General features: G+C 31.6%; 2 protein-coding genes across 2 annotated transcripts; both read right to left on the minus strand.

Moving 5' to 3' along the window:
* Positions 1-1622: 1622 nt before the first annotated feature.
* LOC110658255 (ribulose bisphosphate carboxylase small subunit, chloroplastic 3) lies at positions 1623-3539 on the minus strand. Its single transcript, XM_021815790.2, has 3 exons — positions 3170-3539; positions 2957-3088; positions 1623-2118 (listed from the first exon to the last, which is right to left on the minus strand). Exons 1-3 carry the CDS (start codon positions 3323-3325, stop codon positions 1882-1884), a joined length of 525 nt encoding a protein of 174 aa, XP_021671482.2. The 5' UTR covers positions 3326-3539; the 3' UTR covers positions 1623-1881.
* Positions 3540-5154: 1615 nt separating this feature from the next.
* Positions 5155-14436, minus strand: LOC110658257 (VIN3-like protein 2). Its single transcript, XM_021815793.2, has 5 exons — positions 14116-14436; positions 13869-13939; positions 11554-12217; positions 6963-7282; positions 5155-6676 (listed from the first exon to the last, which is right to left on the minus strand). Exons 2-5 carry the CDS (start codon positions 13885-13887, stop codon positions 5472-5474), a joined length of 2208 nt encoding a protein of 735 aa, XP_021671485.2. The 5' UTR covers positions 13888-13939; positions 14116-14436; the 3' UTR covers positions 5155-5471.
* Between the last annotated feature and the right edge of the window lie 4401 nt (positions 14437-18837).

Genomic DNA, 18837 nt, shown 5'->3' on the forward strand with positions numbered 1-18837 from the left:
ACACGAACTGGATGAAGATATTTAATATCCGCTCATCCCCTATGACCGACGAGCAACATCTAGAACCTTTCTTTGTCAATACCATAAGATTGGGAGAAATCCAACAAATCCCAACCCAACAAAGAAGATTAAAGCTCCAACAATCTTAGAGGAATGCTTGGTTCAGCACTATTTACTCCCTCATTCTGAGCAAACTGAGATGCCTCAACAGCAGCATCCAACCTAGTAACCTCAGGGGCCTCCGCTTCACCATGACAATGATGGTCGGATTTCAAAAAAAGCTTCCAAGTATTGGTGTTAGGGGTGTATACGATCACAGGTGACCGGGGAGTGGTGCTTGAGTCCCGTTTTTCACTTAAGTCACTCATTTCCAAGGAAAAAATAGAGGCAAAAAGAAATAAAGCTTAATCACCTTAAGATTAAAAGCAATTTACAGACAGTAACTCACTGAAAAATCAAGGAAGACAATCAGAAAAGCAAAAGAAGAAGGAAATAGTAAATAAAAAATGGGAAAGGAAAGGGAATCGCTTTTTTTATAGCGATAAAACAAGCAATAAATATGCTTTTTCAAAATTCAAAAAATCACAGAAACTCGCCACCAAAATGCCCTTTTCATATATCAAGGAAATTTTAATGACAAAATTGCTCATATAGAAGCGACACAGTGCAAAATGTGCACCGGACAATTGTCCAAGAGTCACGTCACTTTAATTCACAATAATTGACATAGCAAAGGTGCTTTGCACAAGTCTACCAGTAGCACACAAACCTGAAGATTTGATTTGATTAGAGGGGGGACTAATGATATTACTCACCCAAAACTATCCAACATGGTAGTCAAATAGTCAGCACCCTGAACAAGATGTCCAACATGACAATTATAGTGTCAACACTCGCCAAAAGCCAGGTAGAAAGACTGCTCAAACCTCTAATATTGAGCAGTCTTGAGCTAAACAAAAGGCAGTCTAATCCAGACCCAGATTAGATAATGAAACGAGCAAAAGGTGCAATCACTCGTTTGGTTAAAAAGCTGAGCGAATCATATGCTGAGTAAAAGTAACGCCAATCATGAATCAAGTCGAATTTCTAGGAAACAATCTCGGATGTCAAACTTAATTTATGAAATTAAGGCAATAACTATTTTTCCATTATACCTAAAAATACCAAGAGCAAAGAGGAATCAGGTATGCATACACATTGTCTCAAATCAATTTATAATCATTCTCTCATTTCCGATTTATTAACTTGAGCGGCGAAGCAATTGACCAAAGGGCCGCCAACCTCACCTTTTCTCTAAACCCTTAAAGCTCATGGCAGTATCAAGTCGACTTAATAGGCGGTTTTGAGCTCAATTTTCCCAAGCTGTTTCAGCAGCCCAATTAATAACATGGCTTATATCATTGGTAAATTTCCAATTTAATATGGTCAAGTTTACGAACTTCATGGTCATGTACACATGGAATATTAGGTGATTGGTTGGTCTAAATATGAAAGTTGGTAACAATTCACATCATAAAACAGAAAGGGTGACCGTTCCTTTTCCGAAATTTTTTATCATGCGAGGATACTATTCGATTCTGCAAGTATTCAATGCAAATTTGATCAAACATGCATAGTAAATATTAATCAAGAAATCAACATTATTTTTCATATTTAAAGAGTACGCAAATGGAATCGTTCATACAGAATCACCTCTGATTTAGAAAACCATGGGCATTACCACTCACTGTCCTAGAAAAGAAAGCCCAAAACCATGTGCTAGTATATAGCTTATTTAATTATTTGGTATTTCCACTTGCAAGTTTCAACACCCATTTATTGAGGGGACAAGACAACAAAAACTAGGACATCCAAGAAAGACCCCAATGTCAGATCAATGGCTTAGGGGGTGGTGGTGTTAGGCTTTTGAATGATAAAGGCCATGCACTGACCCTGGTGCTTGTTGTCAAATGCTAAGCAGCGGATATATGCATTTGGGTATGCTTTTTTGCATTCATGGATTTCATTGAGCACTTGAGATGAGTCATTGCACCCAAACATGGGGAGCTTCCATAGTGTCCAGTACCTCCCATCGTAGTATCCTGGCATTCGGCTATTCTCTCTTTGCACATGCCCCACCTAATGTTAAAGAAAGTAAGAAAACTGTTATATAAATAAAGACAACTAGTGCAATAGAATAATAATAAGCCTATTTTGTTTCTTCTTCAACTCCAACTTAGATTTTATAGTTATGAAAACATCGCTAATAATAATAAATTAAAGAAAAATTATTATTTAATTTTTTATTTTTTTTAATTAAATTAATTATTTAATTTTTATAAAAAATATTTACTTAATTATTTTTTAAAAAAATAAATTAATTAATCTTTATATTTTTATTTTATTTCCATTTTAAATATCAAATTTTATGTTAGTCAAAATAAAAAATAAAAAGACTATATATCTCTATTTTCAAATTTTGGCAAGTAAATAAAATTTAAACTAATATTTAAAATGACTAAAAAAGAATTAATAATAAATGAAACACAATTATGAATAAATAGTTAATTTTATTAAAATATAAAAATTAAAAAATTATTTTTCCTAAATTATACCTATTGATTCCTTTTACTTTTAATTATAGGTCATAATTCATAAATACAGCAGAAAAGATTTGGAATATAAATTAAACAAAGCAATTATCAATATTTTCCATTGCCCCTAGAATATGTAAACGTCAATATGGTTTGAATCGGAAAATTTTTATTTAGAATTCATCAACTATGAATTCAAGACAAAAACTCAATCCACTATAGACAATGCAATAAATATATATGAAATCTATATATTTAATATGTTAATCCCATCATATATCTTCAAGAAAAATCCGTGTGAATAGATCGCTTAATAAAGCAAAGAAGTATATGTAGCAGTCTTTAGTATCTTTTGGAGAAGAAAAGAAAATCCAATACCTTACCTCATCGAATTCAAGACAAGGGATCCATCCCTTTTTAATCATGTAGTCAATCTCCTTCGCAATTGAGTCATCAGAAAGTGGAGGGAGGTAGGATAGAGTTTCAAACTTCTTGTTATTGATTGGGTTCCATGTCTGTTTGATAAACAAAAACAAAGTGTCATCCACAGTGACACGCACACAATCCACATACGAGGATTAAGTTAATCACATTACCTTCATACAATGAGTTCTGGAGCCATTGGAGATAGTTTTGCGACTCCATCCAATAGAATCCTTTGCAGGGAACAACTGTCTTGTTGAGTTGGCTTTGAGGCCTTGGCAACCAGACCCAGTAACGGCCGGAGCTGTAAAGATTCCGGCGGTAGACATCTTCTTTAAAGCAAGAAATGAAAGAGAGGTGGAAGACTAGAAGAAGGACAAGGGATCTTAGGAGTTTATTTTCAAAGATGATAGAAACGGTTCAAGACAAGGACAAAAGGGGTTGGTTTTGGGGTTTGTGAGAAGCTAATTAAGTGGTTTGTTAGAGAAGTGTCACTGAGAGGACGATGGATACAAGATGGTGGGGAGTTTTATTAGGCTTTTTAGCTTTGGTAGCATCACGATTTCACAATTGTAAACTGTCTTTCTTTGCCCACAGAAAGCTGTGGGACCCAGCAGCCAATGGTGTTCTATAAACCCAGTTGAAAGCATCAGCATAACAGAACAGTCTTTTTTTGTCCCATTGGCTTTGACAAGTGCCAGCCTTTGGCCCATTGGCTTTGACAAGTGGATGCATACCAATATGGTAAAGAGTGAAATTGGGCTTCTCAAGACTCAACAGCTCCCTTTATACGTCAATTCCCTATTTCCCTTGGAAAAAACAAAAAATCCCTATTTTCCTTTTTTTTTTTTTTCTTTTAGAGATAGACACGTAAACAACCCAATAACGAGAATAAATACTTATTAAAATTATAAAATTTTAAAATTATTTTTATTTTCATATAAGCCATAGGTTTCCTAAGGACCAACCTATAGGCATGCCCAATTTACTCGCGGACCTCAATTAGGACTACACTGGGACACTCAGTCTTACCTTTTATTTTCACTCAATGTCACTTTTTTTTTTTGCCAAGAGATAGATACATACACGACTTGGTGATGGGAATGGATGCTTGTTAAAATCATAAAATTTTAATGAGATCTTTGTTCTCATATAAGCCACACACACACGCTATCCACAACTGATGTGAGATCTCAAAAAACTACCATTTCCCTAATAAAGTGTTCGTTTGTTAAACTTTGATTGAGTTCTTGAATAAATAATTTTATTTTTTCGAGTAAAATAATAATTTCATTTTAGACAAAAAAAAGTATAACAATAATTTTTTTTTTACTTGAAAATTTATTGTTGCATGTGTTGAATTTTTATGAAACAAATTAAATTTTAAAATTTTAATTTTAATAAATTAAAATCGAATTGATAAAATGAAAATAATCACATAAATTGAAAAATAATTTGTACAATTAATCCTTATTTTTTTTGCATACCAATTACTTTTAATCTCTATTATTATGACAATCTTTCCGGCACCGTCAACACTATTATCATTTAATCAACTGGCCACCGCCACCATTCTCACTATCTAGCCACCATTACTACCTAACAACAAACACCACTTGGCCATCGATAATACCAACACTGCCACCAACCCCCTACCAACGCTACCACCACCAGAATTCAACCACTATAAAAATAAATGTGGATTTTTTTTTTCCAATAATAAATGCGGATTGTTATAAAAATACACTTGCTTATTGGTTGAACAAGTTTAATACCTTTTAAATAAGAAGCTGGATTCGAAAAATAATATGGTAATATATAGAGATAAGTTGAGAGCCACCACAAATTTACTAAAAATTAGAGATGTGCGTATTTAAGTGATTAATTACCACAGAATTTCTCAAATTATTTTGTATTACTGTGCTCAGTGACCAACAAGCTTGTTGAAATCCCAAAAGGTTCAAATGTCACAGTTTGCATCATCCCCTCAGCAATTGCACAGGATTTCTTTTTATACAGTTTTGATGGTTCATTCTGAGAGAATTCAGAAAAACATTTGTCTAAGCTGCTAACATTTTAGAGCTGTCATTCGCCGGTCTCCCTAGGCCAAGAAAAAACTTACATAGACCTGATCTGTCAAGACTCAAGATACAAGATATAAACATGTAACTCTTATTTTATAGATAGATCCCAACATTCATGTTATATCTTAAATCCAATAGTCATGGTATTAAATAAATTGAGGATTCATCACCAGTGTAGCAAATCAACCCTTAATTCCCAAAGCTGAAACAAATGTGAAGGGCACTGTATAATGAAAGAAAATGAATTCTGACCTTACACCGTAAGAATGTCAAATGCTGATGAGAAATGTAAATGATGATAGTCTGAATGATGAATGTTAATGGGGTCTAAAGAATTATTGCCACACGAACCCACAACAGGTTCATGGAGCAAACTATGTTATCTAGTCTGTCAATGCCAAAGCTTCATGCAGAAGCCAGCAGGCACAAGAGATGATCTCTTGCTCGAAATACATTCTGAAAAAGTATCCACGAGCTGCTCTGCAAGTGATGATGGATCTGGAATGAAGGATGAATCTTGAATGAAGGTATCAACAAATGCCTTCACAACCCTTATCTCTTGTGGGGTTGCTCTTAAGCTATACCAGGTCAAGAATTTCTGTCTGAAATTCTTCTCAATATGTCCCTCACATTCTAAACGTCTGATAACCTTCACGTAATATTCAAAATCCCTGTCTGAATGACCATTGGCCGTACATTCTTCATCTCGCCTTTCCCCACTTCTCTTCTTTGATGTGCTGGCATCTAGGGGATCCTCTCCATTCCCAGTCCCATTTAACAGATCCTTGTTGCCGGATTTTGATCTTGCATGTCTTCCTTGCACGTTCTTAATTATTTCCAACTTGCAGGGAGTGATAGGCAAACTAGCTTCTGAGTTGCCCACAAATGGCACGCATTCCAAACCAGTCTGAACAGGGGTATCTGACCCATTATCTGTGCTTATCTCATCAACAATTTGGTCATCCGGCAAATGATTGTTCTGAAGCTTTTGCACATCAGAACTTGGAATCAAGCTAACTACCTGCATGGCATGCTCCTGATCTAACAAGGGAACTGCATCTGTTGTGGTTCCTCCACTTGCGCCGACACAAGTCATGATACCATTGGGCACATTGGCAGAAACAATTTTATCACTGTCCTTACAATAACTAAGATAATTGTCTGCTCGGTTAACAATTTGGTCACCACATGGAGCATTGTGATTAGTTTCATCTTCAACAGAAGATGGATTAGAAAGACTGCTACAATTGGTTGCTGGGCTTTGACTTCTTTCTACAACCGAGCAGTTTGGGACTTCATCCAGAGTACAGCATTGAACTTCGAACATGCCCATTTCTCTTCTTACATCATTGATGGAAACAACTTTGAAAAGGTATTCTGTAGCAGGGGATAGACCCGTGAGAACAAACCTTGTATTTGGTCCAAACAGTGTGCATGTTGGTTCTGTAGGATAATCAGTATCCTGAGCCTTGCGATGCCATAAATTATAACCAACAATAGCACTTGGTGAAGGATCTTCAGAATCCAAAACCACAGTAAGTGAAGTTACATATACATCTTCAAATCTGACCAATGTTGAAGCTGTTGCATTTAAATCTGCAAATATTAAACATAAAAGTGGAGCAAAGCAAATAGATTAATGACTTCCTCAAAAGTTCATGGCTTAAGAAATGCCAAACATGAAACTGAATACTTTATATTTCCACCAGTAACAAATTAATGGCTTTTCTTAATTCAAGGTTTCAGTGGAAATGTATCTGATAAAAAGATTTTGCAATGACCTCAAATTTCAGACATCAACAAATGAATAAATTTGGATAAAATTTTAACCTTACTGCAAGTATATATTATTAATTCCTTTTAATATAAATTTAAGCACTACCTCTTATCATTGAATCAGAGAATGGATGCGCAACAGTATTTGAAAGCATTTTGTCCAGTGACTCCAAAGCAAAAGCACACAATTTTAGAACATCTGGTCCTGAAGAAAGTCTATTGACAATACCCCTACCCATCTTTACAGGTAACCCAGTTAATGGACCCACTTCAGCTTCAAGCTTCTTCACAGCTTCGTCTACAATCTCATAAAGTTTTTGATACTTTCCAGTCTTGTTGAGAAGTTTTTTACTTAAGGACACACGATAGCATAGTATGTCTACCCGCCTGGTATCCTTGGCTATCAATAATTGTTTTCTCCAGCATCTGAATACAATTAAGATTCGAACCACACAATTGGTTAAACTTTGCTATGTTAATAAAGAAACTAATTCTCTATGCAACAAACAATGTGAAAGAGCACTTTATGATTATTTTATAGGCTTACTTCCTAATATTTCATTCTGAAAGGCACCTAACAAGGCAGCTGTATTAAACATATGAAAGAAAAAATTATAGCAACACTAAACTTTATTGATATTACAAAGAAAAGTGTTTCCCAATGTTCTCCAAAAAGTTGAAAGGACAAGCAATGAGAAATTGCAACTTTGAAATTGGATGGTCTAATAGTAATCACAAGCACTTAATTTATAAGCAAACATATAACAACAATTGGTTTTTGCAGTGTTGGAACAGAACAAACAATTTAGCCAACTTACTAAGAATCAAAAAGTTCATACAGTTAAAAGGCATAGTCAATTAGTGATGAGACTAAAAATCCACATTTTCACAAGGTACTAATTACTAAAAATAGATAAATTTTTTAGCTTTAAAAAAAAAAGAACCTCACACCAAATAAAATATAATTAATCAAAATAGCATCATAAATTTGAAAGTTGAGTAGGGTTAACATATTTATAACAATTTCCCACACTTATCAAACATGTATAAACAAAGTCAACAATGCCATATTTTCATCTAAAAGTTGACTGATATCAAGTTTTTTTGGAACTTCTCAGAGTACCAAATTATCTTTGCAGTTTCTCATTTTAATAGTCTACGACAACAAAAAGGTCTATGAGGTAAAAATTTCAGTTTAATTAAATTCATACGTATTCAAAATCTTTTCAGAACTACTTCAATTTTCAATTTATCTTCATCTGCATTTTATCATGATCAAAGCTCTAAAGTAGTTGACACCGTGGGGAAAAGAAGATGCAATATATATGACAGTTCCAATGTACACTTCTTTCCTTCCTCCTTGCCTTCAATTTCAATTAAAGAGGGATATATACCAGAAATTCACCCAGTCTACAAAAAGATTCGGTACAAACACAGATACAGAGATTACAAACAAATACAGATACAAAGATTGGTTAAAATGAATTGAATTATTTCACCTAATAGGTTTCCAAACAAGAGAATTGACAAAAAAAGAATTCAATTGGATTGAATTCTTGTAAAATTCAATTGAATTGAATTGCTAGGCAAAGAAATAAAAGTAAATTTTCAACGGACTTGATGTCCCAATAAGAGGAGTGGAAATCCCTCTATTCAAATAAAATTATAGTTCTGATGTCTGTGAACAAAACAAACAAGCTGGTGCTAGTAGATTATCCCCCAGCAAAACCTATGTTACAATCTGATATAAACAAGAAACACACAGCAAGTTTTTACAATCTCCTCCCTACAATTACTATTTGACTCCCTAAACTATGACAATATATCATGGATGACAGTTTACAAGAAACAGCCTTCTTAGAATAATTGACAAAGATACAATAATGATAAACAGTGAAAAAAATTTAGACAGAGAGAAGAAAGTGTATGTGACTTGAAGTATGACAGTTAAAAGAGTTCAAATAAACTCTACAATAACAATGCAGGACAGCTGCAGAAAATTGACTATTATGTGAACTTTCAGGGAAATTTTCAGGAGTGTTAAAGAGTTCAAGTCCTGGGTGGGCCTTATAACCAGTGTAACTTGAGAAACAAATCGAGAACAGAAAATAAGATTCAGGGGATGTTTTCTTTATAGTTATTGTACCAGTAGAGTCGACAATAACCATTAAACGTTTTGAGAGCTGGAGAAATTAGGTTTGAAGGAAATATTACTAGGATTTGAGGGAAAAACGGAAAAATCAAATCTGAAAATTATGTAAGCTTATTTGTAAAATCCAAGGAAGAAAAGTAAAGATTCTATATTTCTTATCCAGAATTTCCTAGGCATCACACCTAGCATTAAGCATCGCGTAATCCTTAAAGAGCAAGAAGCTTTTAAGATGTCTATGTTACAATTCCATAGCAAGGAAACTTGTGTCCCACATTGAAAATATGAGATTTCAATATGGGGCATATATGGACTTGAGTTCTCCAACCTCAACAGCTAGCTTTTGGGTTGTGGTTCTTTTAAGTTTCTATTGATGGTATCAGAGAAGTCCACTATGCATCCTAGTTGCAATCGTGCAACACAGGTGGTGACGTCAGAATAGCAATGTTTGCCTGGGGCTAGGTGAGCGCAAAGCTAGCCTACATGGGCACTGGGGCTATGGAGCATCGTGCAATGTTATGATCCCATTGCAACTTGTGTCCCATATTGAAAGTATGGGATTTCAATATGGGGCATATATGGACTTGGGCTCTCCAACCACAACAGCTAGCTTTTGGGGTGTGATTCTCCTAAGTTCGTATTAGCTTGTGAAATTGATTTCCATTCATATATATACTCCTACAGCTTCAAATCCTTACACAAACACAAAAAAAAATTTTAAATTTAATACATGATGAATGGTCCGGAATATGGCCCATTTCAGATTCACACGGCAATATAAAAACAACTAAATACATAAATTGCCCCTGTACTTTCAATGAAAAGTATGGTGGCATGCCACACTTTTCTTTCAACCTATTAAGCAGATCAAATTTTATTTTTATATCTATTTTGTCTAGTCATCGGGGTTGTTTGAATGCATGTTGATAAGGACAAGAGCAACAGGTATACTGATGATGACATTACATTTTAATAATGTTGTTATAGGTAAAAATGGCCATTTGAGAGGGAAAAAGCGGGAGAAAAACGAAGGAGAACAAGTGAAAAAATAAAAAGAAAGTATATTAGTATTCTTCTTGTCAACACATGTGACAAAAGCACTAATAATTTGTTCAATTAAGGATTTATTGGTTATAAAAATAAAAGTACAAAGGTTAAATAGGTCACAATAAAAGTTGGAGATGCCAACAAACTTTTCAAGTAAATTTCAAGTGTCAATTTATGTTTTCAGCTATGTAAAAACACTTCAATACATTATCTTGACTTGTCCACAAGATATCGTTTTCCTAATTTCAACTACAAGAGGCATCTGATATGGTTAACCGTTTTCATTCTCAGAATTTTCACTAATATAAACAACTGATAGTTAGGCTTAGTTGGAGACTAAGGATTTGGATATTGATGTGGCCTTGATCTCTAATAGAGCTTAATGGTGAAAAAGGATCCACATAGCCAACCCCAACTAGTTTGGGATTAAAGCTTAGTTGTTGTTATGCTGTATAAACTGATGAAAACAACATAAATAACATAAGCTGGATCCTTGATGCGATCTCATCAATCCTCTTACATGATAGCTAGGCTTTAGTAACTAAAAGGATTTTGAGAAACTTTTTAAGAACCAAAGATGCACACAACCTAATTCATAAACAAAGAATCAAAAAAAATTTCCTAATAAAACTTAAAGACTTAAAGAACTCAGAAAATTGACATATGAAGAAAGAGAATACTGTAACATATGAGACAGATAGAAAGCCTAAGAGAACCATTCTCAAGACCTTCATTTCGATTGCCAATTTCCTCTCACTCAGAAGGTTTCTTTTAACCCCAAAAATCACAACAGGCAAGCATGGACTGCTCTCAAAGAAAATCCCTATTCACCCATTCCTCCAATTCCATGCCATCAATCCAAAAAGTTTCCCACAGATCAAGACATCAGTCAGAAACAATTTAAGCAAAAGACAAAGATAGTGTCCCATAAGCAGAAGAACAACGTACAGCTAGATGATCTGCAGTTTCATGATACCTCTAGACATTGTAAACCGCATACTATGATACATAAGGAACTGAGACAGATACAGCAAATTAACCATTAAAAAGTAAAGTCTCAGCAGAGAAACAAGGTTCATGAAACATAAATCCTTTGGAAAGGGAGTACAGAAGCACTACTGCAACAAATTTGTTACTCAAAATTCATTCTCCAAGTACAAAATATATAAAAAAGCATAACACAAATATCAATTTCATGCAGTTTTATTCCAGAAAAGGTGTTTCTACATCTTTCAGCCTCATGCTAATAAAACTTAAGTCGAGAAGCAGAAACCACACAACCAAACCAATGACTAAAATTTGGACATCCAATTAACAGCAGTTTAAAAAACGGAAGGGTGAAAAGAATAGTTTATCATCCAGCCAGGAAAATTTCTTCAAGGATATAGGAACATAGACAAAATGAGAAAAACTTTAAGCAAGGTAAATTGAAGCCTTTACAAGAATGAAAATAGTCATAAAGAGAAAAAGAATAATAGAAATAACAAGCATGAATACTCACCCAAGTAAATCATTCACTTTCCAACAAGCTACGCAACAAAAGCTCCCATCATATCCGTCTTTTCCAATGGCTGAACGTTCATGTCTTAAGGCACACTCAAGATGGCATGACATGCCACATGCAACACCCTGAAATGGAGTCTCTGAGCTGCAAGTTAACCACAGGCTTGGATCCTTGTTGTCATCATACTTATAACAGATGCAACATGAACACCTCTTGCAAAATGCATCATTTTGTTTTAAGGTAGCTCTGCAAGCAGAGTTTTTACAGTACACAGTATTAACTAAGTCATTGCCTCCATTGTTAGCAGCAGCATGGTTAACTGAAACGGTTAACCGTGATGGGTTATCAGTTTTCCTCTGCCTTTTGGAAGATCTCTGAACAGGTGCGAGAGATGATTCCGTCTCAACATCTGCTGTGGCCAGACACTCCCCAGCTTTCTTTTCGGATACAATTTTAAGCAGGTGCTCTATGATTTTCAACTTTGTCAAGCCCGTGTATTTCCTTTCTTTTCCCATCTCCACACACAGAATCTGCAAAATTTCCTGACGGCTCCATGACTGTAGCATTTCACAGGCACCTGCACATTTTGATAATTGATAGACAAGTTCTCTCTTCTCATCCATGCTTAGCTTGCTACATTTTGATGGATCAAGTGCACTTCCTGGGTACAAGGAAAGGACAATGTCTCATTTATAGACTTTATCTAAGAGAAGGGTCAAAGAAGCAAAAGCTTGTTACTCAACTCAATTCACATAGTAAAGTACATGTATATATGTAAGTATATCTATATAGATAACAGGTTTGAAAATAATAAGAGCATAAGAATGAATTTTAAAGCAAATAATATCAGATAAAGCTTCCTCTTGATTAATATCCATGATAAGTCCAAAATTACAATATAAAATGTCAATATCCCACCCAATTAAGATGTCCAGGAAGCCTGATGTGCAAAAAATGAAGAACACCAGAAATATAATGACATCACCACCTATAATACTAATTCAACTAAATATACCCACAATGAAGTAACTTGTCTTTATAGCCAATGCTTAAGGAGACTAATTGGAGTTGCCTGGCCTAAATTTCTTCTTATTGCCCTGAATATTATTAACTAATTAATGCACAACAAAAACAACAATAACATCTAAGCTTTAATCAAAAACTAATTAGGATTGGCTAAATGGATCAATATCCAAATTCCAAAAACTATATATTTTTTTACTATGTCATTTTAGGTCTTCCCCTTTTCCTTCTTACTCCTTCCATCACAAACTGATCACACGTCCATATTGGTACATTTGATACCCAATGTTAGTCATGATCAAACCATTTTAATCGACCCTCTCATTTATCCCAATGTGTATTATATACACTTTTTGGGAGATGTGGTCATTCCTAATCTTATTCATTATAGCTGGCCTAATCACAGTCCTATAAAACTTACCTTTCACTTTGTCACGGATACTACAATTGCATAGCACACCTGTCATAGCACTTCATTTCAGATATCTTGTTTTGATCGTATCTATTACCCTATTCTTCTGGACAATAAAACCTAAATACTTGAATTAATTGCATTTTTGGTACCAAAATTCCATCCAATCAAACCTCCAACTATATTGATAAAGACATTCCAAATACATCATTGACACAACTTTTCCATAATGATCTGACATAAAGGGTGAAGGGTGAGCACTAATACACTTGTTAACCATAGGGAAAAACAAATAACCGCGATTTCAACTTTGAAATGCCTCTGCTCCTGCACTTTTGCAGGGTTTCATCAGCAAGAGCAGATTCAAATTGGTATGCCAGAAAGATAATAGTCCATCATATCAAATAAGACAGCTTTGTCAATACAAACAAATTCAATATGATGCAGGAATATAAAATACAGAGAAAACAAAATTTACCAACCTCAAAAATTCAATCACCGCAATATTTTTCTTTTATAAACAGCATTAGAATGCTGAATATTAACCAAGGGATGGTTTATCTTAAATTCAACAAGACCGAGTTAAAAACAACTAAAAGGCAGTAATCTTTTATTTTATGCCTAAGAAACCAGAAACTGTAATCAATACCCATATCATTAAGATCACGAGCAATACTATTTCCGGTAAATTAATGACCATATGAATTACAAATCCATCATAAGATTTTACCTTCAGACCATTAAATAAATAAATAAACCACAGACAACAGAACCATTCAATGCTTCAAATGACAAATCAATCACAAAAAAAATCCAAAAATAATTGTATCCAACAAAGTAATCCAAAAAAAAAAAGAAAAGATGAAGTGAAATTTACCCTCAAAAGAAAAATCCATGTCTAGAATTATCGAATAATTACGCACAGCACATTACCACCAAAATCCAAACCTGCAAAGGAGAGAAAATTCCTTAAGAAAAACACCATCATATAAACAAAAAAAAATCAAAAATTAAAAAAAAAAAAAAGAAAAAGAAATTCTTTGCACAATAAAAAGAAAATATGATAAACCCAAATGAACAAAATGAAGGCGAAAGCGAGTGAAAGGGAAGGGAATAAGAGATACCCAAAAAAGGATGCTTGAAATTCTACCACAACAAGCGAATCCATGACTTAAGAAGATGTTCTCTCTTCTTTCTTCCCCCTCTTGCTATAGAGATATACATCTACATATATAAATATGTATGTCTCGCTATGCTTGCACAGTTTGGCTTTATGCTTGGCTGTCTGTGTGTGTATGGGTCCTCCTTCTGTTTTCAGGACCCGAAGCTGCAGTGAGAAGAGATTCTTGGAGAGAGAGGGAGAGAGAAGGAGAAGAAGAAGAGGAAAAGTACCAAACAAAAATAGTCCTGAATGAGCGAAGATGCAAAGCGGCTGCACGTCATTCCATTTTCTGCCCTCCACTCAAGTTAATTTATTTATTTATTATTATAAATAAATCAAAGTATTTGCGAGTTGTTTAAAATTTGATAATAAAAATTTAACTCTGACTCATTTAAAAAAAAAGAACATATTTCGAGTTTGATTTTTATGGTCATTTAGTAAATGAGCGGTTCCTTAAAGCTCACGAAGTGGCTTATTCATAGACTCATGCGCTAGTTCGACACGAGTTAAACTCAAGTCCATGAGTTTGAAAAAATTTTAACAAAATCTAAATTCTTTAAAACTCAATTGGATTTGACTCCATTCATCGACACCACTCATTTTTAGTAAAAATTATTATTTAATTTTTTTATTTTAATAAAATTAAATAATTAATTTTTTATTTTAAAATATATATTAATTAATCACAATATTTTTATTTCTTTTACTCTTTAATCATTTAAGCCATTTTAAATATTAATTAATTAACAAATTTCATTCAATAACTATGGATTAAAAACCTCTTTATTTTCTAAACTTTAAAATATTTAATTCTCACAATTTTTCTCTTTTCTAAATATATTAAAAATATAAAACTTAATTTAAACTTCACAAGTAAACTAAAGGGTTAAGAGAAAATTATAAAAATTAATTAATTTTTTTTTAAAAAAAGAGATTTAAATAATTAATTTTATTAAAATAAATTAATTAATTAATTAATAATTTAAAAAAAAAATTTATTTGGCCACGCTGGCTGTGCCTTGCGCGTGCATGCAAATGTTCAACATGAGATATGGTCTTTGGATTTGTCAAAGGAAATTACTTTTCTCCGCGGTTTCATCCAATCCTGGAAAATTCATTTCCACTAGAAAATTATGTTTGGAAGACTCGTTCAACTAGTTCTTTTTCTCTAGAATCAAACGGGGTTGGTGACATTATAATAAATTAAATAAAACTTAAAATATATACAAATAATAATAAATAAATAAAATTATCTCATTTTTTTAAAAAAATTAAGCCTTTTACAGTAGGTAATGTTTATAAATTAATGCAATAAACTTTTTATATTAAATTGTTCTCTCCAAAATATAACAAATCGATAATTTTACCGTGTGATTCAAATCAACTCTACTTTAGCGATTGAATATAAAACTCTAAGCATAAGACACATTTCTTAAACTTTTAAGCTTTTTTTAATCTAATAACTTAAATTAAATTTAATTTATAACTTAATTTACTTTATAAATGGTAGATTTAAAAAGGTTAACTTATTTTAACAAATAATTTTAATAAATCATTTTATTTAATATTAAATGGTACAAAAAATGGTAACACTCTAGATTTTCCTTCTATGATATTGAATTGTATACAATTGTGGTTTTATATAGAATATTTTCTATAAAATAACAAGTTAATTGGATATATATTCCATAAAATAATAACTATTAAATAATTTTTAAAAAATAATAATAATAATTATAATAATATATTTATTATTTTTAATTTACTTATCATTTTATATAAATTATCTACATAATTTCTCGACACATGACACAAAAAATATTAATCTAAAGAAATGAAATAATTATTTAGTGAATTAAGTCATTCCAATTCAATATTTATATGAAATTGCAAGCTAATAATTAATTAATGCCTAAGTAATTTCAGTTTTTCTTTTTATTTTTTTATGAAACTCAGTACTAGTAGTTATTATTTTATGGAGTCCACTTATGTATATGTTTATATTTTATTAATTTACCATTCTATATAAAATTAAAAGTAGCATATAATCTTTTAAAGAGATGACAGTTAATAATTTTGGTATTTATTATATTTTTTTTCAAAGTGATTATATACTTTATTTAATATATTTTTATATTCCATTGCATGCTCCCCATATTAAAAATGAGACATCGGAGTATTTCACTCATCATTCATTAAGAAAAGATGTGTGGAAAATAAAAGATAAAACTTCAATAAAATGTTTTAATCACCTTAATAAGATGATGTAACAAAAAATAATAATAATAATTCAAAGGCTAAAGTTTGTATATGAAAGTTTCAATAATATTTTTTTAATAATAACACAAAAATAATTTAATTAATATTTTTAATACACTCACAATGCTATATTCAATAAATTTCAATAGTGTATAAATATATAAATATTTAAATTTTTAAATTTTTAATTAATAAATGTGAACGTTAAAATTTAAATTTTATACATTTTAATTATGCCATGCTAAGAAATTATTTGATATAAATATTTATATTTGCAATTGAAAATTTTAAAATTATTTTATATCTCTTAACATGTGAATTACCGAAAATAATGAAGTCGATAATACACACATAATAAGTTTAATGATCATTTAGATTAAATATTTATATTGAAATTTATATAAATTTAATTAAATTATATATATAATAAGTATATAAAATTTAAATTTAAATATTTAAGTAAAAAATTATTAAATTTATTTTTTAAAAATTTAAACTTATAATAGCTGCATACATCTTTATAATTTAAACGATATAGTGGTTTGAAAAATAAGATTTATGTTATTTTACACACACACTGAAAACATATAAATAATTAGAAGCCATTTTCAAAGTCTTTTAACCTTTTTGGTTTTTGTGTATTGAGATATTATATATTCTTCTGTTATATTTTAATGAGTTTGTAAAGTTTTTCATTTAGAATTTTCTTTTCCATATTTTAAACAATATTTTTTAAAAAATGTAATTTTTTAAATATTGTTTAACCTAATTTGAATTATTTTTTTAAATTCTATTATTTAATTAAGTTCCCAATATTTATAAATTAAAAATTTTATACACTTCAATATAAAATGTACAACTAAGCCTCTAAATTAGTTGTATGGATTTTTTTTTTTGTCATTCAATTTTGTCAAACACTAAATTCGCTTTAATATTCAAAATTTATAGATTATGTAATACTATTTCACTACATGTCGTCTCTCCCTTTCCCTCTCTTATTCATTCTCCTATTATCTTACTTATGTGCTAAAGTATTTGATTTTTTGCTTTTTACATGACCAAATCATCTTAAACAACTCTTTGTAATATATATATATATATATATATATATATATATATATATATATATATATATATATATATATATATGCTTTCTTTAACAGATGCAAAATATCCAATATATATATATATATACATGCTTTCTTTGACAGATGCAAAATATCCAATATGTACTGAAATATTTCTATCATTCCTAATTTTATCCATTATGAAGTAACCATACATCTATCTTAATATCTACATTTCTGCTACTCATTTTTTGGGTATTTTGTACTTTAAATGTAACACTTTTTACCCGTCTACAGTGTAGCCGAGCAAGCCATGTCACACTCAGTGCCGGAGCACCCTATCTTATCTTACTTTCTTCTATTAATAATTTGTTCTCATTATATTTTAATATCAATTATTTTCTAAGGATAAACCAGCGGAGTTTCCCCTGTTTCTATTACCATTTGGCGTATTTTACTATTCACCTGCTTGAAATTTTCAATATTATATTTATAATAACAATCATCTCATTACACATTCAATTCTTGCAACTCATTTTCATCCATTCATACTCAATTTATATATCAAATTTCTCAAACTTCACAATTTATATGATTTACAAGCTAATTTCAAAAATTCACAATTTACATGATGTATAAATTAATTACAATACCATAATTTATATTACAATTAATAACTAATTATAAATACATAAATTGACTAATGTGAGCCCTATCTACATGCATTGCTTAGAAGTTGACACTCTTAAACACTTCTGATACTTCTGCAGATATGGAAATCCCAATCTAATTCCACTAGGCTTTGTCTTTAGTACCTACGTGAAGGAAACAAATCCATCGCGCTAAACATTTCTGCTTAGTGGTGCACTAATATAACAAGAAAATAATATATACAAATAAAAAAGACTGAAGTATAATTTAGATCCTTGTGTATCAATTAAATTTGGTATGATATTTCTAATATCAACTATCTTATATTCTATTTTGTCCCTCTGTTAAAGTGCTGAATTTATACAGTAATAATATTCGATATACAGATTAATTCTAGGAGGATTGTATTTTCGGTTCCTACAATTCTGAAAATTTCATTTGTATTACTTGATTCAGTTATGTTTCCATTGCTAATCTTTTTTTTTTCTCATTTCATTCAATACTTTCTAATGTTTTTAATTACTAATATTCTTAAATAATTTCAATAATTTACACTGCCCAGGTAACCTATGACAAGCTGACTAAACTGGAAAACGGGTCGTTGGCACTGGACACCGCGGTGCCTCGGGCCGTCATACCATAGGACACGAAACGTCAACCACGTATGCAGTGAATATGGCTAAAAAGCCATGATAACACATAATCAG

Source organism: Hevea brasiliensis, chromosome 13 (genome assembly GCF_030052815.1).
Source record: "Hevea brasiliensis isolate MT/VB/25A 57/8 chromosome 13, ASM3005281v1, whole genome shotgun sequence".
NCBI lineage: Eukaryota > Viridiplantae > Streptophyta > Magnoliopsida > Malpighiales > Euphorbiaceae > Hevea > Hevea brasiliensis.